This window comes from Paroedura picta, chromosome 1 (assembly GCF_049243985.1).
Source record: "Paroedura picta isolate Pp20150507F chromosome 1, Ppicta_v3.0, whole genome shotgun sequence".
Classification (NCBI taxonomy): Eukaryota; Metazoa; Chordata; class Lepidosauria; order Squamata; family Gekkonidae; genus Paroedura; species Paroedura picta.
Genome location: NC_135369.1, coordinates 103,945,779 through 103,971,443, shown reverse-complemented (window position 1 = coordinate 103,971,443; position 25,665 = coordinate 103,945,779). Strand labels below are relative to the sequence as shown.

Sequence of the window (25,665 nt, the reverse complement as noted above, 5' to 3'; positions counted from 1 at the left end):
TCTTTAAATTATTTGAACGGTTGTCCCTTTCAGGAAGGCAGGGAATGGTTCCTGTTGGCAGCAGAAGATAGGACCCACAGTACTGGCTTTAAACTATGTGTAGAATAGTACCAGCTAGATATCGGGGGGGGGGGGGAATTCAGTCAGAGTAGTTCAACAGTGGAATAGGTTGGCTAGGGAGATGGTGAGGTCCCCATCACTGGTGATCTTCAAGCAGTGGCTGGACAGATACTTATCATGGAAGATTTATGATCCTGTATTGAGCAGGGGGTTGGACTAGATGGCCTATATTGCCCTTTCCAACTCTGATCCCATGATGCTTAATGTGTATGTGTGCACATGCATATGTGTGTGTCAGAGAAGGAGGGGGCCAGAACCATGGAGTCCCACAGCAGGTATGTGTTCCACGAACACTGTGATAAGTTGGACTCTCACTAGATTTATTATAACAATTACTTACCCTAGCACCCCAGTGGCATTTAAAACCAAGTTTAAATATATTAGCAGCTGTAAGACACATTCGAAACATTCATAATAGGTACAGATATGTGGATATTCTACAAATATGTAAATACAGATATATTAAAAAATAAGCTGGCATAGTCATCATTTTCACTGAGAATTCAGGTTTCATTACAGGTCTTGATGATGCACCTTCTCAGAGCTTTCTGTCTATGCCCTAGAAAAGTCCCGAGGGGAGCCATACTTTAGTATTTGTGATGTAAGTCATGTACCGTTGGACTAGCCAGTCCTCTTTATTTTGAGTATCAACTTTAGATTAGTGCTTTAGTTGTCAATTTCTTAAAAACTGCCAGTTTATCAAGCAGCTTTTGCTATTTTAACAGCACACAGTCAGATCAGTTTGGGGGAGAGTAACTTTCCTTTGGTTCTGAATAACTGATTGCTGTATTTCCCTTTCAGTGTCTGAAAGTTATTTGGAACATTTTTTTAACATGGGTTTTGTTTAAGTGCTTCCACTGTCAAGTTGACATGTTTGACTCATGCCCTTTTGATCAGTACAATTAAACTTCCTGCCTATTTCCAGGAACTTAAATCATGGAAATATGAAGCCATATATCTCAGGTGGCTTATTGGTCAGTCATCCTGACATCCAAATCTATTAACTAGCTGGGACGGCAATAAAGCAAAACTTAAAACATTTCTGGGCTAAGTGGTTTGTTGTACTTGACAATTCAAAGATATACTGAATATAACTTGTGATTGGCACAACAAAAGAGGCATGAATTTAAATTACAACTTAAGGGAATGAAAGGTTTATTGAGCCATTGCAGACTCATTAGGAGTTCCTTTCTTTACATGCAATTAAATGATACTTTTACAAGGCAGTTATTTAAAACACACACATGGAGCCCCATATAATTCAAACATTTGTAAGACTGCAGGGCTTTCTTTTCAGTAATGCATATACAATGTGGCCTTTTATTAACTTGGCAGGTTCAGAACATTGATAAAAGATTATATTTTAAAACATAAAATCTTCCGAACTTTTCCAGGCAATCCATTCTTGTGTTGTATTTGGAGCAAGACTAGCAGGAGAGCTTACAGCCATGGGCTCCAGTGCAGACTGTAACAGGTTTTGAAAGAAAAACCCCTTGACACAAATGGGAAAAGAACACAGATGACAATGAACGCTTAGAGTCCCAGGAGCAGCTGTTTTATTAATTTGCTTTGCCTTTTGGCTGCCGTTGTCCAATTTTGTCATTAAGGTAATTCAGAAATGGGACATTTCCCACCCATGTGCATTAACTAACTCAACTTGTTTTCAAATGTTCCCTGGGAGAAGGTACTCTTAACACTGCCCCACCTCCCCAAGGTAACTGCCTAAGACTAAATAGAATCCGGACAACAGGGTGTTGGCAGCTGGGCCCTGGGGGGAATCAGTCACCTCTGCTTCCTGAATAACTGAAGGGAAGGAGTGGAGTTGCTATATTTGAGTCCAGTAGCACCTTATAGACCAGCAACACTTTCAGAGTACAGACTTTTGAGAGTCAAAGCTCTCTTCACGGGGGGGGGGGGGGAGTGGAGGATTATGCTTTTTCCTCTCTGAATACTCCTCCCAGTAGGAAACAGGAGACATTTACAAAAGACTAAGCAATACCTCCCACTTCCTGCAGGAGAGGTGTATGTATGCATTTAAAATATTGTTTTACGCTGCCTTTCCACCCAATCAAGGCACCACACATAAAACACTGGTACAATTAAAGCCCAACATCAAATACATTCAATAAAGACATTAAAAATAACAACACTAGTACCAGGAATAAGGACTAATAACCACTGGGATTATGCCAAACCAAACAAAAAATCTTTACCTGCTGGCTGAGTATACTGATATAGAATGATGGACAAATTTGCTTGGGGAAGGAGCTCCAAAGATTTGGTGCCAAAGCTGAGGAAGTCCTACCCTGGATAACTACACATATAGCTTCAGATGGTGGGAGCAGCTGAAACAAGGTCTTCAAAGATGACCAGAGTTAAGAGGTAGATTCATATGGGAGAATGTTGGTTCCAGGCCATACAGAGCTTTAAGGGTTGATACTAGTACCTTGAATTAAGTCTTGAAGCAAATGAAAGCCAGTGTTTAGGCATGTGTGTTTGGAATAAACAGTTGATATTTGGGGGGTATTATTTACGAAAGCTCATTTTTTTCCAACTTTTATTTGGGGATATTCAACTACACTGAAGATCAGCTAGGGCGGCAAGAGCTGAGAGCTCTGCACCACCTCGGCTGGGGCTGGCTCACAGAATCATAGTACAGTTGCAAGGGGCCATACAGGCCATCTAGTCCAACCCTCTGCTCAATGCAGGATCAGCCTAAAGCAGGGGTAGTCAAACTGCGGCCCTCCAGATGTCCATGGACTACAATTCCCAGAAGCCCCTGCCAGCATTAGCTGGCAGGGGCTTCTGGGAATTGTAGTCCATGGACATCTGGAGGGCCGCAGTTTGACTACCCCTGGCCTAAAGCATCCAGGATAAGTATCTGTCCAGATGCTGCTGAAGCCCGCCAGTGAAGGGGAACGCGCTACCTCCTTAGTCAGCCAATTCCACTGCTGAACTATTCTGTGGGAAAAAAATTCTGGATATCTAGCCGGTACCATTCTACACGTAATTTAAAGCCATTACTGTGCACCCTATCCTCTGCTGCCAACAGGAACCACTTCCTGCCCTCCTCTAAGTGACAACCATTCAAATGCTTAAAGACAGCAATCATGTCCCCTCTCAATCTCCTCCTCTCCAGGCTGGATGTTCCCATGTTCCTCAGCTTTCTCACACCATATCCTTATAAAATAAGGATTTCACTCTTACCTTCCATAAAGGGAATTTTTCTACCACCTATACTAAATTCCAGTACGCACATAAACATTTCTTACATTCACGACAGTGAATGACCATTGTGTACAAAAATAATATTTTTAATTACAAAAATCAAACAATGATTTTTTTCAAATTACATGAAAAATCATCCTGTGCTACTATTATTAACCAAATTTATTAATCAAACAAATCATATCTTTGGTGATCTGCAAGGCACACAAGGGACATGTTTGCTGCCAGAAATCTTATAGAGTCTAAAACACAATAACCACATTCTTTCTAGAGTCTCTTTTCAATTCATCGGGGCAATTCTAAGCACAGAATCCAAGAATCAAATTCTGGCCTTCAAGCCAGGAAAAGCAGTTTCCCAACTGCCACACACAAGTTAAAATTATATATTTTTAAAGTTGCACACTTCCAAAACAAGTGGTAGAAATATTACTCTTTATTATTTAGCATACAGAATTACACTTACAATTTTTCAGGTTTTCCCATTCTACATGGTAGAACACAGAAATATTGAAACAACATTTTGGTTCAGATTTTTCTAACCAAACTATCTGAATGACTTTTCTTTATATTAAAATTCTAAATGGCTTTGAGCAATTTGTTTTTCCAGTTCTTATTGTTGTTGGGGTTTTTGGGGGGTGGTACACATTCTTGAAGAATAAGTTCAGTTCAAAATTCCCTGAATTGCTCATTACTGGAATAGCAGGGCCCCCTTCTGGACTGTAATCATACTACATTCAATTAATACCGCAAAGAAACTGCAAATATTAACTCTAACTTGATAAGTTTTCCTTACTGCTGTTGTCCTCCTGCATTACAGCTATCAGATGTTTCAATTTTGGTCATTTAGGGTAAGTATAGTGGAAGTGCCTTTATGTCAAGCAACCATATTAAAGAAAGGGCAACATAACTAGCTACCATGCAATACAATTTCACAAATGCAAGTTACAAATGTGTTGAGGAAACTGGACTTAGTTTGCCCCAAACGAATATTTCAAGAGATGCTGGCTTGCATCCTGCAGAAAAAAACTTAAAAGAAATTTGTGACACCAGATCAAGATTTCCTTACTTTCCCCTCTTGTTGCAGCCAGCAATGATCCCCAAAATGCTACCGCTGTGGGGAAAGGAATTCCCAGGAATTTATGAGGGAAGAATTGTTGATCTACAGAATGTAGTATGATTACAATAGGAAGGGGAAACTGGCAAAATCAACTCCCATTCAATTAGCAGAATTTTTCTCCTGGATGTCACAATTTTGTAGCTCGGGTTACAGACAAAATCATTTGTCCCATTTCTAAGCTCCTATAGATATAATTTGTTTGGTAAAATACTGGAGATGCCAGGCATTAATAGGTAGTTTTTCTGATGCATATTATTTTTCTATCCCCTGAACATGACCATCACATCAGCAACATTTGTCCTAAAGAAAGGGGTAAGGTAAGAATATGCTAAGCAAGACCTAATAGGAGAAGTTCTTATGACAGGACTGGAGGCAACCATTCCCAGGGGGCAGTGGTGTATGCAGAGGCAGTCCTAACTCAGCACACAGACCTCAGAGTGCAATACATTTTTAACATACTACTGAGAAGCCACTGCTGTCAGTGACCAGCCAGAAATCAAACCTCTCACACTACTGTGTACACCACTGGTCTAACTGTCTCAGAACTCTGTCTCAGGGCAAACTACCCCTCTTTTTTCAAAGTTTGCCAAGGAAGTCAACCTTCAAAACTGGCATGAACTACTTGTATGTGGAAAGGTGCTCTTCTCCTTTCTCACTAGGAAAAGGTTGAACATTTTAATGTTTTCTTTTTTGGCCACTTGATATCATTGATAATTGTAAGTGAAGCATGAAATCCTACAAAGGAACAGAAAGGACTTTCTCTACATCTTAGTGCTAATGAGCAAGGGGGAGGACAGTATCACATCAGCCTCTGGATGTTTTGTTAGTCTCCCAGGGCTAGTTTAGCTTCCACCACTGCATTCATTTGCATTCCTTTTTTCGAACTTTTGATTTTGGTGCTGCCGAAAAAGAAAGAAAAAAGGATTTATTAATACTCAAAGATGTGCACACACACAAAATTAATTAGAATAAAAAGAGGACTTACCATTTGGGTTTTCTTGTCTGTAGAACGTTTTCAGCATTTCCACAGCTTCTTCTGAACGATAACCAGCTATGCACTGCAGACCAGATTTTGTATTTTTTAAAAGGCATTCCAAATCCCACTTTGGTGTTAGAATTTACTAGTTTCATCTGATTTCTGCATCCTTACTATATAGATCCCATGTCATTTTTGCTACCTCAGTGCTGCATTGCCTAGAAAAATTCTCATCTGTTGAACATTCCTCTATCATATGGCTATGAGGGCAATTTGTGGGTGTTGTTTAATGTAAAGTTAACATAAAGAGGCGCCAAATTTGCATAGGCATTTTCTAGCTTCAAGTCCATGTCCTAAAACACAGAGCCAAAGTATTTCACCTGAAATGGTTCTCCTGTGTCTGTTAAAGTAGCAGAAGAGATGTTCAGAACAGAGCCACAACCTCCAAACCGTTCATTCTGGCAGCCATATACAACAAGTGGGATTTATATAAATAAATTAAGGAATTTCTAGACTACAAGAAAGTGTTATATGATTATCCCAACTTAATAATAAGAAACCTTCTCTCACCAACTTCTGCTTCTGTGGTTCTCATTCAATGTCCTCCTTCGAGGGCAACTCCCATCTTTACTGAACCTCCAATTCTGAAGTCAGTGAAATCCGTTGCTATTTGGTACCTGAGGTACCTTTAATGATAACGGTCGCCAGGGAAAACAGCATGGCATAGCCCCGTATCACTGGATCTCAGAAGCTAAGTAGTCTGTACTTGGATTGGAGACCACCAGAGAAAACTCTGCAGAGGAAGGCAATAGCAAGTCACCACTGCTTCCCACTTGCTTTGAAAAGTCCCTTGCTAGGGTCACCATAAGTCAGCTGCATCTTGATGGTGCTTCCATGCATAATGATAGCCATTGCTTTTCAGCAGACCACCTCATCCAAACAGTGGCTCTGACCAGAATCCATGCCTTACCTGACCTTGCCCACACCAAAGCCTTATAACTTTGTGTCCACAATGTCTACACTGACAAATCTACACATAAACATTGTCAACAAAAAGATTACTTCCACTACCTTGCTAGTCAAACAATTTACAGGTTGAAATTAACATGCCAATACGTCATGTAGTAAAGGATACTCATCATGCGCAGGGCAGCTGCACACATTATACAGGGCTCTACAGTGACATATAACACAGTATGCTGAAATACTTCCTCAGGGTCCTTCTTGAGCTGACGACACCAGTCTATCACCTCATCAATTGCCACCATTTCTGCATGGCGAGTAGCCTATGAGGATATAGAAAAACAATAATTTATATCAAATGGTAATGGATATTGGTATAACTGAAAGAGAAAACTCCAACAAATCATCTCTCCTTTCAGAAGACAACATGCTCGGTGGCTTCCATGATTCCATACCTATGGTCTGTCATCTGATGTACCAATAAATTATACTGAAGCACTGCAATTAGCACTTAGACAAACTGCTGAAGTGGTGATGTCAATGTGGAGCAAATTTGCCCCTATCATTATTCAAGTACCCCTCTCATAAGTGGCAAGATGTATAACACATCACACCCAGGCAACTAAATGAACCAGCTGAGATCATGCCACATGTCTGCAACTTGTTAGAATTCACTAGAACACGGACCATACCACTAAGCCCACTCCTAGCTAGTCTAGAGAAAAACAAATCATATAGCAGTTCCAGTTTATAATATTTAGCAGTCATTACTCCAATAGATTTTATATTCACTCTATGCCATAGCCTTTGTGGAGATCAAAATGGGCTGTGGAAGCAAAAGAAAGTGAGGAACAGTCCTCTTCCTGGCAAGATCCCACATATTAGGTTTATTATTGATGTTCACAAATGACACTATGTCAGAGAGAAGGCTCATGATAGACAACTGATGACAATGGATTCTATCCTGCCATTCATCTAAGTGCAGTTTATTCAGAGAGCAAGGCACATTCTGTCATTGGGACATACCACCCTTTGTGAGAGAATTAACTTTTGGCATCAGTGCAATGAAACGTAACAACTAAAAAAGCATATAAAAGGACATTACAGTATAGGAGTTTTCTTTGACAATAGTAACGCTTCAGAAAAACATAAAATCATAATATTTAATTGGTATTTTATTTCAAGGTACTTCATCAGCATCCACCGCACCCTCAAGACAGGCCTACTTTATCCTGTGTTAAATGAATTGGTTTTTCCATTTTTAAAGTGACCCCAGGGTACAACAATTACAGGCACGGCACATATTGTCTTTTGGAGCAAGGACAAAGAGGGTACAGCAGCAGTGGCTATTTGGAGAAGAAACGTTCAGCTACAGGGAAAACACTTTTTCTGCCCTACCAGATAACTTTCTTGCTTTTTTATCAGCTTATGAATAAACATGAGGGAAGAAATGAGACCTACTAGTCAAAATAGCTCAAAGGATAGCATAGAAGACTGTCTCACTTCAGCTTCAGCTTTAGGGAAGTTTGTTTGACTCAATTTCCCGTCACTTCCAATTAGGAAGACCTGAAAATGTTGCTGGGCTGAACTGAAGCTGTCAGTATTTTTCCCTTCTGCCAGCTGATATCCTCTGTTTTTAATAAGTCATTTAGTTACAAAATGGGTAATATATCTTGATAAGTTCAGTTTGTATGATATATTTTAAAGCCATTTTGCATGAACAATGAAGCCTGCATGTTTCACAGAACTCTACATATTTTTCTGTAGCTGCTAAGCAAAAACCAAATGCCAATTATCTAAAAGATTAAAATGTGCTACTCTATACACATATCAGTATAAAATAGAATTATTGATATGTGGTAGAATCAACTATAAATTAACATTATTATACAGCTTTGTTCATACATTAAATTTTAAATGGCCCATTAAAATCATGTTTAGCAGAAGCCACGAATGCTAAGAAATCTTATCTTAATCTCCAATAAATGCTTGTCTATCCACTTTATCTCAAAGTTGGCATCATACCATACATTTCCAAAAACCATTCTAATTCCTGTTCATATCATGATCAGAGGTTTGCCTCGGAGAAGATTTCTTTGCAATATCCTTATGGCAGACACCTACACAAAACCCAGTTTTAGTGTCCTCTGAGGGAACAAATGACTAAATACACCCTAGAACTGTAATAAAGAGTACAAAATGTGTCAGAAAATATAATACTGGTCCAAGGGATATAAGGCAGAATATAGCAGTGACTTCTACTGTATCAATTTTTGTTAAAGAATCAAGTATTCAGATAGCCTTGAATTGTAAAATGAGGCTGTTAAGATACAAACTAGGAACGATGTTTAATCCTTTCCGCGGTCTAAATCTAGAGCATCAAAACAGTCAGAGAACGTACTGAAAGGGGCTGCCATAAAGTAATTCTGGAAGGAACAAAAATAGTGCATAGATAATTGCTATGAATGAATACATACATATATACTGCAGTAGATTCCTAAAGTATATTTTATTAAGAAAACTCCTTCATGGCTGAAAAGGTTGGTTGGCAGGTACTTTTGCCGGTAAAGTTGAAAGGCTGGAAAACTGTTCTGATAGGAAAGAATTATGTTTTTTATCTAATCTAAACTGGAAGTAAAACAGGAACAGGCAAGGAAGCTGCCCCAAGAAAAACTAATTCTGGTAATTCCTGTTCACCTCAAGCAGTTCATAAAAAACAGCTCATAGAGATATCTGTAGCACTGTCCTGAAGAGTCCTCACCAGGAAACATAAAACAGATTAAGACAAGTCTACTATGCCTGCAGGACTACTCTTCAACACACCAATTCAGGCCCACCTCTTGATGTTTAGTAAAGGTAAAGGTATCCCCTGTGCAAGCACCAGGTCATGTCTGACCCTTGGGGTGACGCCCTCTAGCATTTTCATAGCAGACTCAATACGGGGTGGTTTGCCAGTGCCCTCCCCAGTCATTACTGTTTACACCCCAGCAAACTGGGTACTCATTTTACCAACCTTGGAAGGATGGAAGGCTGAGTTAGCCTTGAGCCATCTGCTGGGATTGAACTCCCAGCCTCATGGGCAGAGCTTTCAGGTTGCACTCTGCGCCACAAGAGGCTCTTACCTTGATGTTTAGTACTCAGGCATAAATACTCAAGTTAAACACACTCCTGTCATGATAGTTGTGAATGAACTACACATATCTAAAAGGCCAATTTTCACAATATAAAACATGTACTTTGTGTATCACACACACAACATTTCAATCTGGAAAACCTTTAGCCTATTACCAAGTTTTTAAAAATTAACCAGTAAAACATACAATAAAACACAAAATGTAAAATCATCAAAATTCAGATTTATTCAGAAATCAGTGCTACGTGTTTCCCATGCCAAATGCCTATGGAAAAGGCAAGCTCTCATGACTCTCATGAAGCTAACCATAAGGAGGATACCAACCAATTCACCCTTGACAGCGTGTTACAGGAGTGTGGTGTGATACAGAAATAAAAAAACTAACCCCCCAAATTCATAGAAATAACAATTTAAACGTGCATGAGCCATTCATTACATTTAGTCGAAAAACAAACTAGTTTACTCAAATAAGAGGATCTTCACTTACTTTTTTTAAGCATAGGAGCTTGCATTTTATATGGAGGACTTACATTTTTAGTTTCATTCACTTCATTCTTCCCTTTCCCTATGATCTGATTATTGTAGACCATGAGACAGCCAACGGGCACCTCACCATTTTCCAATGCTTCCTTAGCCTATCAAACACAGAAACAGTTGAAACAGTTTGTAAGTCCATAAACATTGCAAAGTACATTCACTCAGTGGGGCCTGTAAAATGGAACTCTTCTGACAGGCTTTTGGGTGAGGCAAGCAATGGGGACCTCTCCACAACCCATTACCAGGCAACTCTGACACCCAACATGTCCCTAGCCAAAGGCTTTGTTAACTGTTAACTGCTATTTTTGCCTCTGATCGGCATTGACTGTTTTTGACTGCAGTGTTTTATCATTTCAAATTGTTGCAAATGTTTCAATGTATCTTCTCATTCCCATAGTTCTATGCACACCACCCTGAGATGTCATAGTGACAGGCGGTATATAAATTGAATGAATGAACGACAATTGCCTACCCTTTCCCACTCTGAATGCCAGCACTGAGCAAGGATCTTTTGTCCAATACAGTAGCTGACCATATTATTATTATTATTATTATTATTATTATTATTATTATTATCTTTCGATTTATGGCCCGCCACTCCCTTACGGCTCGTGGCGGGTTACAACAATTTAAAAACCCCAATAAAATCCATTAAAATCCCTCAACATATACAGCTGTCCACCAGAAAACACAATCCCCTAGCCTAAGAGAAAATCAGGATGTATTTTCTATTAGGGCTGTGCCATTCCCCTCACAAAATCAGGACCCTCCACAATCACAATGCAGCAGATTCAATGCCCTAAAGATTAGAGATGTTGCACAGGGTGTATGTAGTCCCTCCCCCGCCCTGCTCTAATATAAGTGGTGGATTTTTTTTTACTTTTGAGAGAAATTTGATTTGTTGTTTCAGAGGAATCTATTTGTCATTGACAGATCAATTGACTGCACTCTAGACTAAGTGGGAGAATTATGGTGTTCCATTACATTTCATGTGGCTCAACCACAACATGCTTTCGAAACAACTTAGATTTGAAGGTAGGGTTGTAGAGTCAGACTTTATAGTAATCTATATGTGGCCAAGATGGATTCTCTATTTGCTTACATTTCCATATATGAAGATGCATCTCAGACTTAACAGAACAATTAATTTATCTAGTCACTATATACTGTATTTTGTCTAAATTGTGACAATAAATACATGTTTCATTGTACGAATGTTTGTATGATTAGCTTCCTGTTAAAGGTAAAGGTATCCCCTGTGCAAGCACCGAGTCATGTCTGACCCTTGGGGTGACGCCCTCTAGCGTTTTCTTGGCAGACTCAATACGGGGTGGTTTGCCAGTGCCTTCCCCAGTCATTACCGTTTACCCCCCAGCAAGCTGGGTACTCATTTTACCGACCTCGGAAGGATGGAAGGCTGAGTCAACCTTGAGCCGGCTGCTGGGATTGAACTCCCAGCCTCATGGGCAAAGCTTTCAGACGGCTGCCTTACCACTCTGCGCCACAAGAGGCTCATTCCTGTTAGCTTTTTCATTTTAGATGAGAAAGCTTGGTTGATTGTTACATTCTAGTCATATATATGAAGAACTAAGTCCCTTGCCAACATAGAGAATTCACAGTACATCATCTGGGAAAGCCACAAGTTTTGAGAGAGCAAAAAAAGAGTTAGCAGTGTCCACTGCATCTCATAACACCCATATGATATCCCCTCTCTCCCTTCTTTCAAGTCCCTCCTCCAAATCCACCATGTCTATGAGGCTTTGGACACCCCTGCCCTGGTGGTGGCAATAAGTGCAGAAGGCGCGGGAGAGAAGCAACAGCACCCCCCCCCCCTGCATTGCAAGAGTCCAGTTTGGGGTTAGGTAGGCGCATCCTGACACATAAAATACCCAAAAGTGCAGAAAGGCGCCTCGCTTAAGTTGCTGAAGGGGGGATTGCTGGCAGAGCCCGGCTTACCGTGCTACGATGAGAGAAGAGGTCTCAATGGGAATTCTCTTCTCCACACTAGCCCAATGTAACAAGAGCTCGCCTGTAGCCTTCGGCATCCGGTTCTCCTGCGGATGCCCACATGCACTCACCATGTGTATGGCCCGGTCCATCCAGGCCTCCATTTCCCCCGCGATCACCACCCGCTGGCCCGCCGCTTCCATTTCCAGGCGGAACAAAGGGCGCCCAGCTGAAGCTTCCGGAGGAGGCAGATGGAGGAGGAACCGCAGCAAGACGGGGGACTCTGAAACAGGTGGGATTCCCACCGCCTCCTCGCCGGCTTGCGTGACTCGCGTCCGAGGCGAGGAGGAGGGCCTTCGTCTTGCGGCGGCTGTATTTCTGCGCCGAGCGAGTGGAGCCGCGGCCGGGCTGGAATTGCGCTGCCGGCATGCTGTTGGCCGTGTGGGGCTTCTTGAAGCGCCACAAAAAGAAATGCTTCTTCTTGGGCGCCTTCCTGGGCGGTAAGCGAGCTCCCTCCCCCTTACATTTTATGGCGCTTGGTCGCTCGTCAGCAGAATGTATTCGCTTTCCCCGTGCGCCCTTCTTTCGGCTTCCCTTCTCGGCGCTTGCCTTTTTGCTTTGGTTTCTCCGCTGCTGCTTGGTGTGCGCAGCCTTCCTTCCCGCATGCATCCCAGTTTGTCTCCTTTGCTGCTTTCTCTGCATGTTTACTATGCGTAAATGTGAATCGCTGTCAGTGTTCACATAAATAATATTGGCTATAATTGTAGAGTAGGAGAGCATTATTACTCCCCTATTGTAATTTAGGTGTTAGATTGTGGTTGGCGGTCACATCCATCCTTCTAAAAAGTGCCTGTTCTCCACCTGTTTCTTGATACAAATGATTTCTTGTTTCATTTGTTCAGTGTAAAACATGAAAGTGTCTCTTTTTTCGCCTGTGAAAATTAGATATGAGGTGCTTGATTAGACTCGCATTGGGAGGAGGGATTAACAATCAGGCCCATTCTTCACTGTTTTGTCTAATGCATAACATCTCTCAGCCCTTGCGGAGCTGCATGTGTAGACTCATCCCTTCCCTCTTAAGATCATGTTGGTCTGCTTGTTACAGCTTGTTCTTGAACAAACATGTTTATTTTTTATTACTAAAACTTCAACGTAGGGTCTGAGTAAACGAAGCTCCCTTTTCTTTTGCTGTTATAGTATAATAAATAATCAAATAAACAAGGTTTCTTAAAGGCAAAATGCACCAGAAAAAAAACACAGTTTGTATGCATAGTGCATTAAAAGGGAGCCCACATCATTACATGCCAAGCTAAACTGCTCTTAGCTCTGTTGCAATTTGCATGTAGCTGTTCTGCAGAATGGTGCAGTTATCAGTTGTGCCAAAAGATCCTTGGGCATGTGGATTTTCTGTTTCATTACACAGAGATTTTACTACTGGCCTAGTTCTTTAGAAAAATGTCATGCTATATCAGGCCTTAGAGTTAGAAGGGACATCCAGGATCATCTAGCTCAACCCTCTGCACAATGCAGGAACTTTCAACTACCTGCCTACCCACAAGTGACCCCAATTTCATGTCCAAGTTATCCCCCCACCAAAAATTCACCCTGGCCTGGAGGAAATTCACCTAGTATCCCACAGTGGCAATCAGCAGTTCCCTGGGTATTCAAGGAAGGGCCACAAGAGACAAACACTGGCATACCCCTTCCTGTCTACCCACTCAATCTGCCTAAGTCCATAAAAATCAGCACTTCTGACAGATGACTCTTTAGCCGCTGCTTAAAAGCTTCCAAAGAAGGAGAACCTACCATCTCCCGAGGAAGCCTGTTCCACTGAGGAGCGGTTCTACAAAAGAACTTTTCCAGATGTTTAACTGAAAATTCTTTTGAATTAATTTCAACCCATTGGATCTGGTTCGATCCTCTAGGGCTACGAAAAATAACTCTGCTCCATCTTCTATATCAGTGGTCCCCAACCCGCGGGCCGCGAAGGCCTTAGCGCCGGGCCGCAGCTCCTTCTTCCCTCCCCCCCCGAAGCGAGAAGCTTGCCAGGCCGCGAGAAGCTTTAGCTCGATTAGCTCGCGGCCCGGCAAGCTTCTTATTTCGGGAGGGGAGGGAAGAGAAGCTTGCTGAGCCGCAAGCTAATCGGCCACTTTAGTGGCCAATTTGCTCGCGGCCCAGAGGGGCCGGGAGGGGGAGCCGCAGCCGCCGTCATGGCGGCGGTGCAAACACGCATGGGGCTGCCGCGCGTGCACGGGCCCCCGGGCCGCTCTCTCCCCCCACTACACCGCAGCGGTCTGCAGCGAGCGTAAGCTTGCGGACCGCTGTTCTATATGACAGCCCTTCAAGTATTTGAAGATGGTTATCATATCACTTCTCTCCAGGCGAAACAGACCAAGCTCCCTCAACCTTTCCTCATATGACTTGGTCTCCAAACCCCCCACCATCTTCATAGCCCTCCTCTGGACACACTTGAGTTTGCCTTGACTGATTGTTTTTGGCTCTCAGAGCCAGCCTCAAAGTTTAGGCTCATTTTTCAGTATTCAGGGTTTGTCAAACCTTATTATCCCAAAACCGATTCTGATCTCTTCACAATTTTGTATTATGTTAGTAAAGCTCAATACTAATTCAGGCAGTTCACATGATATTGCTTCATTTTGGTTGCCTAATTCTGAAGCTGCTGTTTGCTGTCACAATTGCATACTGGTTATCTTGCTGTTAAGGAAAAACAACCTGAGGATAGAGGGAGGGTTTGTGTGAACCTATTCTATGATGGGATCAACTTATCCTTACTGTCCTTGAAGGCAGCAGTGAGAACTCTAAGAGAATTTTTTATATTGTACTGTTGTTGTGTGTCTGTATAAGGCGGAATAGCTTCTAGAGCACAACAAGTTTAGAACAAGCTTGACTGCATTTTTAAAGTTGTATTCCCTCCTGCAACATCTTTCACAGGAGTTTATGTACTTGGAAAATATGGGCAGAAAAAAATGAAAGAAATTCAAGAAAGAGAAGCAGCAGAATATATAGCACAAGCACGCAGGCAGTATCATTTTGAAAGTAACCAAAGGACGTGCAACATGACAGGTAAGGCAATCAACAGCATGGTTCAGAGAGTACCAGAGAATGTAGCAACCTGGCCAGCTGCAATTAAAGGTCTTGTTTTCAGTTTCCCCATTCTTGATTGCTGCTGCCGTGAAAGAGAACAAAAAGAACAAGACTAGAGAGGAGGCCCTGCCCCCTTTGACCCCCAAACTTCTGTTTGGTTCCTTGTTTGGAGGTAGCAACTTCTAGAGAGTGAGGGCCTTTTTGCACGGGGATCTTTGTTGCAAATTGGTCACTGAATGAAAAATCGCCATTTAAAATAGTGGAATTCGTCGTTATGCATACCTGCCTTTGTAGTGGAATCAGTTGCGTTTTTTAGCGTTTCCCACAGGCTTCCGGTCTCGGCAGAAATCGCTAGAAAGGAAGCACTATTGCCAAGCTCGTCCCGCCCCTGGCCGTCAAGCAGCCAATGGGCAGCCGTTAGCATGCTCCCAAACAGCCCCTTTCCCTTTAAGGAAGGTTTTTTTAAAAAAAAAAAAAAACAGACCCATTGTAACGAATCTGGGTAGATTCGTTGCAACGGAGAGACCCATCCAGCTGCCTGGGGTGTTTGAGCTGTCGTTTGATCGTTAACACGCTGCCTCCGAGTGAAAAAAAAAAATCCCCCCCCTCTCACGGGCCCGATTTTCGGCTGAATGGAATGTGTGAAATGTGTGTGCTTAGTGACTGAAGGGGAGGGACTGAAGCCGGGAAGCCTCTGTTTGAGCTGTCATTTGATCGTGGCCACGCTGCCTCCGAGTGGAAAAAAAAAAATCCCCCCCCCCCTCACGGGCGCGATTTTCAGCCGAAACAGTGTGAAAAATAAAGGGAAAATACATCAGCAAACGGGCTTCTGCGGGCTTCTTGTGCTTAGTGACTGTAAACAGCTCTGAGGAGGGACTGCAGCCTGGGAAGCCTCACTGGCTAAACGGAGGCTCGCCGGTGCGTTGATCTCCACTCGCTCGGGGAAAAAAAAATGGCGATCGCTTCGCCGGAAGTTTGGAGGACAGGCTCAGGAGGAGGGACTCTGAAGAAACCGCAACAATGTTAACGCACAGGTCTTTATCGCTATTGTTGCAGATTGGTTGCAGGAGTGTATCGCTTTCCGGAGGGTGAATCCACTTTTTGGGATTCCCCTGAAAGCGCTACAACGAAGCGCTTTTTGCGGGTCGGTTTCAGGAGTGTTGCAGATTGTCTACGACGTCGTGGGTTATTCCAAATTAGTAGCGTTTTCAATTAGCAACCATTGTGCTATTTTGAAGCCGTGCGAAATGGCCCTGAGTGTTTCCTATACACCTGCCATTAGCCAAAGAGCACATCACCAGTAGGTGTGGCAAATAAGCTATTTGGAAACTTCAGCTGACTCAGAATCCATTCTAGATTAGACTCACTTCAGTAAAGTTCATCATCTTATCATCTTATCATACCACATAAAATAAGAAGGGTACTTCCAACAATGTGCTGGCCCAGTGATTGGCCCTCGGAGAGGAGAGCCCTCCCCAATGAGGGCCACTCAGAGGGGCTAGAAAGTCACTGACAGCACTGGGGGGGCCTCTGATTGGCCTCACTGGGAAAGCCCTCCCCCATGAGGGCCAGTCAGACTCTTCCCCACCCCTTCCTCCTCCCCCCAATTCAACTACACAGAGCTGACAAAAGGTAAGCTGCATGGCTCTGCAACTAGACAGCACGGGTCCTTGCCAATAGCAGGAGCTCTACAGACTGGCTGCCTCCTCTACAGAGGCCTGGATGGTCTTCCCAGCCATTGGCACCACTGAAAAAGCAGTAGAGGAACACTGTTTCCATACCCTGGCAAGGTGAGTTTGCCTGTCCGAGCCTCACTGGCAGCAGCACAAGCTCCTGGCTCCTCCACAAGCACTCCATTGCTTTTCACTCCCTCATTGCCAGTAGCGGTGGGCTTCACTGTCACCTCCTCTACCCCACTCCTGCCACTTCCTCCACACTTCCGCAGCGAGAGCTGGCAGGGTATGTGTGTGGCTGCCAGCTCCCAGCCCACTTTTAAAGTGGGCTTCGCCCCTAGTATTATAACTTTGGATACTTAAATCCAGTGACTGGAGCTGTGAACTGGCAAGTCATATCTTTCTACATAACTGAAAGTGTCCCAGGTTTTAGAGAAAAAATGTGAAATCTAAAAAAAATTCATTGGGCAACTTTTAAAATTTGAAAATGATAAATGGGACACCTGTAACTTTAAACAACAGATGCTTTTTATGGTCCACTGTCAGTTCTTGTATAACCTCCTATTATTTAAAAACCAAATACATTCAGTAGAGGTCCCCTTATTCTAAATCAAGCTAGCCCAGATCTACTTGGTGATAAAATAGGTTAAGTTCTTAGCCATTGTTTTGCTTTGAGTTCATTCTTTTTAGTAAGTGGGGTGACCAAAGATAGTAACTGCATACTTACCCCTCATTCTTTCAGATATGTTCTGAGTATTTAATGTTTTAAAGAAAAGGCAAAACAAGTGGTCTTTTAGTTTATTATAATTTCTCCAAAACACAGTGGAAATGTCATACTAATATTTTGTTTCAGTAGAGATTTTCACATCTTGTTTCTTAGACTGTTGTGGTCCTTCCTTGACATACGTGTTAAACATCACCCTTTGTTACTTTGTCAATGACATTTCCCAAACTGTAGTTATTTTGCTGATAATTTGCTTTCCATTGACAGTACTTTCAATGCTTCCAACACTGAGGGATGCTTTGATGTATCAGTTGAATTCTGAGAGCCTCACTTCTCTGCTGAAAAACAAGTAAGTGTAACCTGTCAGTTTATTCATAGTCTCTGAAGATGTTCTATGGTTGCCTGTTCTCTATAGTAGGCCAATGTGATGTGCACTTACATTGCAGTGATGTGAGATAGTTATCAGCAGCCCGGTAAAGCTTTTAAATCCCTTTTATCCTGTCAGTTAAGAATTAATATTTTACGGCATATGTTAAATCTCATATGCTTTAAGAAAAATATGTTTTCAGAAAAGACGTTGCACTAACGGATCTCAGGCTCATTAACCTTCCTGCACTTCTCTATGGTGCATAAGATTTTATTCAGGCAGATCCTCCAATACTCACCAGTAGCTTTAAGACCCATTATGCACGGCGGCAGCTACTCCATGCTGCCGCCATGCCGTTGCATTGGGGCAAAAAGCCCCGCTGTCCCCCGTGTATGCACAGGGGCGGAGCTCCACCACTTGTCCGGTGCAACAGCCCCGCACGGGCAACGCAGGGCCGGAAGTGCTGGGAGCACATATAAGCTGGTGCAGCGGCTGGGGAGGGGAAATTGGGGGCCGGGGGCCCCCACTGCAGCATGGTGAGTAGCAGCATGCTGTTCTCTCACCATGGCAGGGGCGGGGGTCACCCCCATTGGCGCCGCAGAGCTGGCAGAGGCAAGAGGCGTCCCTGCAGGGACGCTATAGGTTGGGGGAGGTCAACGCCATAGGTCGATTACACACGGGGCTCGGGCAGCTTGGCCCTCACCTGTGCCCTCGGGAGTCCTGGGACTCCAGAAGAACCTGCATTTCGTCTTCTGAGGGCCTGGGCCGGGACACGCCTGCGCTGGAGGCGGCAGCATGCATTATTAGGGATTTTCCCCAAAGCCCTGCCACCGCCAGTGCAGGCGTTCCGGACCATGCATTATGGGCCTATGGAAGGGAACAGCAGATCAAACTGTGTCTGCAAACACCTGGTTATGGGAATTTGCTTCCAGCCCAATATATTTTATAAATAGAAAGTGGTGTCCTTTATTCAGAGCACTCTGGAGACTAGAAATTAAGAAAAGATCAGCTATTTCTAATAAATGTATGTGCATCACTATACCATGAAGTTGTTCAGCTCTGTAACAAAGTGTAAAACCTGGTTTACCTGGAGATACCTTTCAACAATCATGCTGACTCACTGACTCCAAAATGTGTGATTCTTAGATTCTTTTTAAGCAGCAGGTTTTCACTGACCTGAAGAGATGTATGGACAAAGGTCATACCAAAATAGCTAATTCTGTAATATAGCAGGCTGGTTTTCCTGTCCAAAGCATGCTACTTCCTTAGCCACTGTTCTAATGTTTACATCACCTCATTTTAAGTGTAAGGGTTTTTAAAAATTTTCTTCTCTCTCATAGACCATCCAACAAGTTAGAAATATGGGAAGATTTGAAGATTATAAGTAAGTCACAATGACTCATGATGATCAAGTGAGGCTCCTTATGTATGTGTAAGAAACAGCAAAACATTTGGTTGTTTTCAAAGATATGGTTTCTCCTCTCCCTTGCCCAACCCACTACAAGTTGAATACTGTTGGTCAGGGATCATCAATCCCTGGTCTGCGGCCCGGTGCCGGGCCACGAAGGCCACGGTACTGGGCCACCGGCAGCCTCGCCAGCCTCCCTCCGCCCACAGTGAGAAGAGGCAGGCGCAGCCGCCGGCATGCGCATTAGCACCCCCTGGTGGCAAAACGCGCAGGCGCAGCAACTGCGTGCATGCACGTTAGCGCCACCTGGCCTGGGCCATCGGCTCTCCCCTCATCCCGGAGGCGGTCCCTGACCTGAGAAAGGTTGGGGACCGCTACTGTTGGTTAAATGGTTCGTAGTCTAAACAGCTTGATAGCTAGTATTAAGCTTTCTGTAAAAGTCTTTTTAAAGAGTATGCCTTTTTGCTCATTTGAAATTCTCTAGTAATCACTATTTGCACTTGTGATATTGATAATTAGAAATAGCATTCAGCTGCTTGAGAGAAAACCACTTTGTTTGGTATTGGGCTTTTAAAAAAAAGTTATAGGGAAGGCATAAATTGTACAGATTTTGGACTGAAGAAATGTTACTTCAGTGATTTTAGAATATAAAAAAACTTTTATACAATCTAAACATTCTGTTTTTTCAAAAAAACTGTTTGAAAACCTGGTTTGCTTTTAGATTAAAATAAAAACTTCTGAAATATATTTAATATATATAAATAATTTTATAAATATTTTATTTATAATATATTAATAATATGTATAAATTTATATATAAACAAATAATATCAAGTGTTACAGCATTCTAAGTTGTTACAGAATTGTAAAGGATGCTTCAGTTCTGCATTTCTCAGATTGAGTTGATATCAAGTCAGCTGCTACTTTTTCCAATATCAAAATTACTTCTCATACCACCTTAGTTCCTTCTGCATTTGTTACTGCTAATTCAAAATTACCTTCCTTTTGTACTCATGGGCTATTTCATCATACAAAGGATGTCCCAGTTTTAGATTTTTTAAAAACAAAGGACCCCCCCTTCCAAATTAACAGCAAAGACTTAATCCTCATTTCAGATTTTGAGATACATAGTAGTAATAATTATCCCATTCGCACAAAAGTATAATGGGTAACAAACTGGAAGGTATTTTTATTAATTTTTATACTATGTTTGATAGGGCATTAAATGGTCATGCTTTTAGTATAATGTCAAAATAAAATTCTCGTTTTTATTAAAGGTTTTACAAGAAGTATTGTAGCTGTGTATAGCACATGCATGCTTGTAGTTCTTTTGCGTGTCCAGTTAAACATCATTGGTGGATACATCTACTTGGATAATGCAGCAGTCTGCAAAAATGGCACAGTAAGTAAGTTTCTTGAAGAATTAAAATATAAAGAATTGAAAAAGTAGTGCAGGTGATGAAAACTAATTATACTTGCTATAAAATTGCAAGGAAATAATCCATAAGTAATCCCAGACAAGCGGGTCAGACCTCAACAAGGGCCAGAGCCTTCTCAGTCCTGGCCCCCACCTGGTGGAACGAGTCCCTGAGGAAATCAGAACCCTGCCTGAACCACAGTTCCACAGGGCCTGCAAAAGGGAGCTCCTCCACCAGGCATTCACTTGAGGCCAACCGACTCAGAACATCTGCTGGTCCCCCCCCCCCCGACAACCTGCCATGACTGAACAATTTGATCTCCCCTGTGTTGTTATTCATGTTGTGTTGTAATTGTTGCGAAGTTCTATTGAAAACTGTATAATGTTATAGATTATAATGTTGCATGTGAATTTATGCAGTGTTCCATGTAAACCGGCCAGACCTTTTTAGTGTATCAGAGAGCTGCTGGCCAAGGGCAACACCACTACCCTGTGCAACCGTAGAATCTAATCTACTGAATATATTTAAAAGAAGTTTCTACAAGACAAAGGTGCTAAGAAATGTTTTCAAGCGGTAAATATGAAGAGAATGAAAAGGTGACTTTTTCAGTGAGAGAGAAGCCTTATAAGGTTTATTTTAATGCAATTTTAATTGTAACTATTAATTTGCCCTCTCAGTGGTCTGTGAGGAAAGATACTAAGTTTGTTGAAAATGAAACAAGAAGGCAAGGGAACGAGAATTCTGTATGTACAGAAACCAGGGAAACTTACAACCTGCTTAGCAAAATGATAAAAAATATTACATAATATTTTTCTCATTATAGGCACTTCTAGCTCCTCCTGAAGTCCAACAACAATATTTATCAAGTATTCAGCATCTTCTAGGAGATGGTATGACCTCTATAAACATTTGCCCCCTCCCTATCATGCCAAGTTTTGCAAAATTTGAAGAAATTGTAGTTTTCAGAAACTTTTTTCTTGTGTCCTAGGTTTGGTTGATTTAATTACTGTGGTTAAAAAAGCTGTGCAGAAAATATTTGGAAGGTAAAAGTGGCTGTATGTTTGTTTTTAAATATTTTAAATTTGCAAACATAAACAACTAATTGAGAAATATACCATTGATACAGCAATTTGTATCTCTTCCTTGTGCAGTACATCTCTGAAACACACTCTTTCTCTCTTTGATTTGGATCAGAAGTTAAGAGAGATTAGAACAGTAATAGAACAGCCCACAGAGGCTACCAAGTCTGAAGAAAGTAGATCTCAGTCTCTGCTTTGTCGTTACATGATGCCAGATGAGGAAAACCCTTTAGCTGCTCAGGTATTTACATATTTTCTCCAGGGAGATAAAACTGAATCAAAACCTGCTTGATACTGTTTTATTTTTAAAAACTGAATCAGAACTAAGGATGGGCACAAACTAGAAAATTCTGGAATCCTTCAGGGTCCAAGGTGGTCCTGAACTGAATCCCTGAACCCAAACAACCCAGAAGCCCTAAAACGAACTGGCCAGGTTCAGACCAATCCCTTTCACTTTCTCTCATTTACATGAGGGTGGAAGTAAAATGGAGATTTTAAATGTCTGGTAGCCATTTCAGCTTCAGAGTAAGACATGTGGGGCTGTCTGCTTTGAGGCCGCCAACCATTTAAAGCCTCCATTTCACTTCCGTCCCCTGGGAAGGGAAGGTCTGCTGGTCAGCTGTGAGCTTTAAATGGTTGGCAGCTATTTAAAACCTCCAACCTGGTGGAATGAGCTCCCGGAAGAGCTGAGGGCCCTGCAGGAATTACCAGCTTTCTGCAGGGCCTGCAAGATGGAGCTCTTCCACCAGGCATATTGTTAAGGCCAGGGTAAGGTCTTGGCGTTACCATCAGAGGATCCCGGGATAGGTTAGATCTGGTTCCCCGCTACCATTGGAAGAGAACTTGGCTCGCAGGCTGAATGGGGGTGGGGTGTTTAAAATCCTTTAGGGAGGTGATCATCATCTGCTTGGATTGTGATAAGGGATGTTTTTATGGGGTTTTATGGAAACTGTTGTTTTATAATTGTAAACTACCGCGAAACTTTTGGAGAGCAGCGGTATAAAAATAAAAAAGAAATAAATAATAATTTTTAACTGGGCTTTTAAGGGGGCATTATTGTACTTCAGATTTTTTTCTGGGGGGGTCCTCCTATACGCCGGGTGCACTTCAGTTGGGATACACATAGCTGCCCATAGTGGCCCATAGTACTGTAATGTAATGTAACAAACTCTATATTTTGAGTGGAAATGTTGGGGAGGGTTGTCTTATACGCCCAGTCGTCTTATATGCCGGCAAAGGTATATATATCTGCTGAGAAATTTTCCAGGAAAGTTACTGGCAAAAAGAAACCAAGGGACAGAAGAGCGATTTGGTCAAGAGACCAAGAAATTTATATACCAAGCACAAACTCCTTCACTTGAGAATTCAAAGGCATTTGTTCCAAGCAAAGGCCCACATGTGCCCATTGCTCCTTTGTTCAAAGATATCCAAGCAAGGAACTTCCATGGTTTCCCTTTCTGTGTGCAATGCTATGGTGAAGGGTCCTTGTATCCTGTTCACTTGGACCTAGAAAGGCAACTTGAAAAGAACTGGTACTTAAGTGGAAATTTCCAGCATGACTGCTGTGACACCACTCAACTTCTATAGGATTTTAAAGGTTTTATTTTAAAGTTAAACTGATTTCAATAAAAGTAGTTGCAGAAGTCAAAAACATAAGAGGTCTGTACACTGTCATGCAGTTTTAGCTTGTTTTCAGTACAAAGACGCTTGGGAAACTCTTATAGTCTTCAAGAAATACATGTTAACCAGCTGCTCAGTCTTCCACTACGACACTGTACACATTTTTATCCTGTTCTGTTTCCTAGGCCTGCGGTCTTACAGAAAAAGATATTGCTACTATTAAACTACTTAATGAAACAAGAGACATGTTGGAAAGGTATGCAGAAAAATAATTTTCTAATTTATTTTATTAACTTCATTTATATCCCACTTTTTCCCCCATTGGGGATCCAAAGTGGTTTTCAATGTTCTCCTGTTCTCATTTCATCTTCACAACAGCCCTGTGAGGTTGAATAGGCTTAGAATGTATGACTGGCTCATGGTCACCCAACAAGCTACCATGGTGGAGTTGGGGCTTGGACCCAGGCCTCTTATATCCTAGTCAGACATCTAACCACTATATCTACTGGATTAAGAAATAAAAGGTATACCATCACAACTGGCTGTCTCATGATGGTTTACACTATAAAACCAATAAAATTACAATATAAAATCCCATTAAAAACCCTTAACAATAGAAATAGATAGCAGCATCTTAATTCCTTAACCTCTTAAAAATCAGTAACTGTTCCAGCTAGGGCCTAAGTAAGTGGCCCTAGTAATCCACTGGGCTAGATCATTAAAATATGGCCCCTTCTAGCCAGCTGGTTGACCTTTGGCCATTCACAGTTCTCCCAGAGCTCTCTCAGCCTCACCTCTCTCAGGGGGTCTTGTTGGGAGAGGAAACAAGGCTATTGTAGGCTGTTTTGAGACTACTTCAGGGAGTGAAAAGCAAGGTATTTTGTTCAGTCATGCACACTACAGATATTGCATATTCCAGCACCCCTTCTCATGTTAATAGTCCTTCAGATTCATCTTCTGTAACGTGTTCTGGGATTTTTCCTAGAAGGCTCATCTGCATCCTGCTGCTTTCTTGCTTGGAGGCAGATCTGTGGCTATCCATGTTTGGTCCTCTGTCAGAGCTTCAATTTCTTTTTCTGCAGTCTTCTACTCTTTTGCTTGGCTTTTGAGCACCTTCTCTATATCCTTCCATGTGGATGTGGAAGGTTCTTTGAAAGTCTCTGATTTAATTACTGGCTAGGGGTGCTTTGTAATGTGTATGGTCATTAGGGAAGCTCTTTAAGTTGGAGTATTGAAATTGAGAATGCTGTATTCAACTTAGATCTAGAAGATATATGTATGTATCTGATGGAATGATACAAGTTCATAACCAGTGTACTTGTTATACTGTGCACTGAGAAATTAAAATAATTGATGTGCAAACCAAATGTGAATGTGAAGATTACACAGTTTTTGTATTTAGTTTTCACTTTTAGTAGGCAACCTGTTCTATAAGTAAATAGCAGTGTTGATTGCTTCTCCCCAGTATTTTTCAGGTAGCTGGGTTTCTAGAACACCCGTTCTCAACTGCCTTACGGCTGCAACCCCAACTGTGGCGGCACGCACATGTGCAGAGGCAGCATGCCCAGGGGCGGGCGCGCAGACGCAGAACAATCAAGGCAGCATGGAGGCAGCCGGTGCCGTGGTTCTGCCACCACCACTGGCCACCTCCACCGCGGTCACAAACCAGGTGACCCCACTTGGGGTTGGGACCCCAAGGTTGAGAACCACTGTTCTAGAAGCATGCAACTACACATCGTGGTTAGGGAGCAATTCTTTCTACTATGCCATTCTGTTCTGAAGTATATGGAACAGTGAGCTGATGTTATATTCCTTCTTTAGCAAAGTAGTCCTTCATGTCACATCACACACATTCTCCTCCATTTTCCCTGTGAATGGCCAGTGGTTTTCTCTGGAACCTGTTGCTTACCATTGCAACATATGCCTTGAGCAGCACTCCGCTTTTCTCCTTGACTAAGTAGGTAACTGTAGATTTTAAGAAATCATCAATAAAAGTTAGAATATATTTGTTCCCACGAGGGTTCCCACATATATCACTGTGAATTAGTTCTAGAGTGCACTGGGTCTGGCTTGTCCCATGGCTTTTACTGAAACTAGATCTGATTCATTTTCCTTACATATGCAGTCTCTTCCAGTATTGCATTTAGTTATCTGTATATCCTTGGTCATGTTCTGGTTTTAAAGTTCAGCAATAGCATTATCTCTATGTCCAAGATGTCTGTGCGATAGTCAGCAGCACTTTCCTTATGATTA

At 42.2% G+C, this 25,665-nt stretch overlaps 2 protein-coding genes across 4 annotated transcripts in view; one reads left to right on the top strand and one right to left on the bottom strand.

The window, feature by feature from the left end:
• Positions 1-12,286, bottom strand: part of ADAT2 (adenosine deaminase tRNA specific 2) — a 49,096-nt gene extending 36,810 nt beyond the window's left edge. The window contains exons 1-6 of one of the 3 annotated variants that reach the window (XM_077351081.1): positions 12,153-12,286; positions 10,068-10,172; positions 6,577-6,727; positions 5,822-5,928; positions 5,451-5,523; positions 3,414-5,364 (exon numbers count right to left, since the gene is read on the bottom strand). In XM_077351081.1, coding sequence (XP_077207196.1) covers positions 5,327-5,364; positions 5,451-5,523; positions 5,822-5,928; positions 6,577-6,727; positions 10,068-10,172; positions 12,153-12,224 — 546 coding nt within the window. In that variant the 5' untranslated portion in view covers positions 12,225-12,286 and the 3' untranslated portion in view covers positions 3,414-5,326. Of the gene's footprint in view, positions 1-3,413; positions 5,365-5,450; positions 5,524-5,821; positions 5,929-6,576; positions 6,728-10,067; positions 10,173-12,030 lie in introns of those variants that run through there. The other 2 variants (XM_077351098.1, XM_077351089.1) reach the window with 2 other exon arrangements.
• The window catches only part of PEX3 (peroxisomal biogenesis factor 3), a 17,803-nt gene continuing 4,376 nt past the window's right edge, over positions 12,239-25,665 (top strand). The window contains exons 1-9 of the mRNA XM_077351038.1: positions 12,239-12,521; positions 14,971-15,102; positions 17,788-17,869; positions 19,228-19,271; positions 20,573-20,697; positions 21,537-21,603; positions 21,702-21,756; positions 21,865-22,033; positions 23,598-23,668. Of these exons, the coding sequence (XP_077207153.1) occupies positions 12,449-12,521; positions 14,971-15,102; positions 17,788-17,869; positions 19,228-19,271; positions 20,573-20,697; positions 21,537-21,603; positions 21,702-21,756; positions 21,865-22,033; positions 23,598-23,668 (818 nt within the window). The 5' untranslated portion in view covers positions 12,239-12,448. The remainder of the gene's footprint in view (positions 12,522-14,970; positions 15,103-17,787; positions 17,870-19,227; positions 19,272-20,572; positions 20,698-21,536; positions 21,604-21,701; positions 21,757-21,864; positions 22,034-23,597; positions 23,669-25,665) is intronic.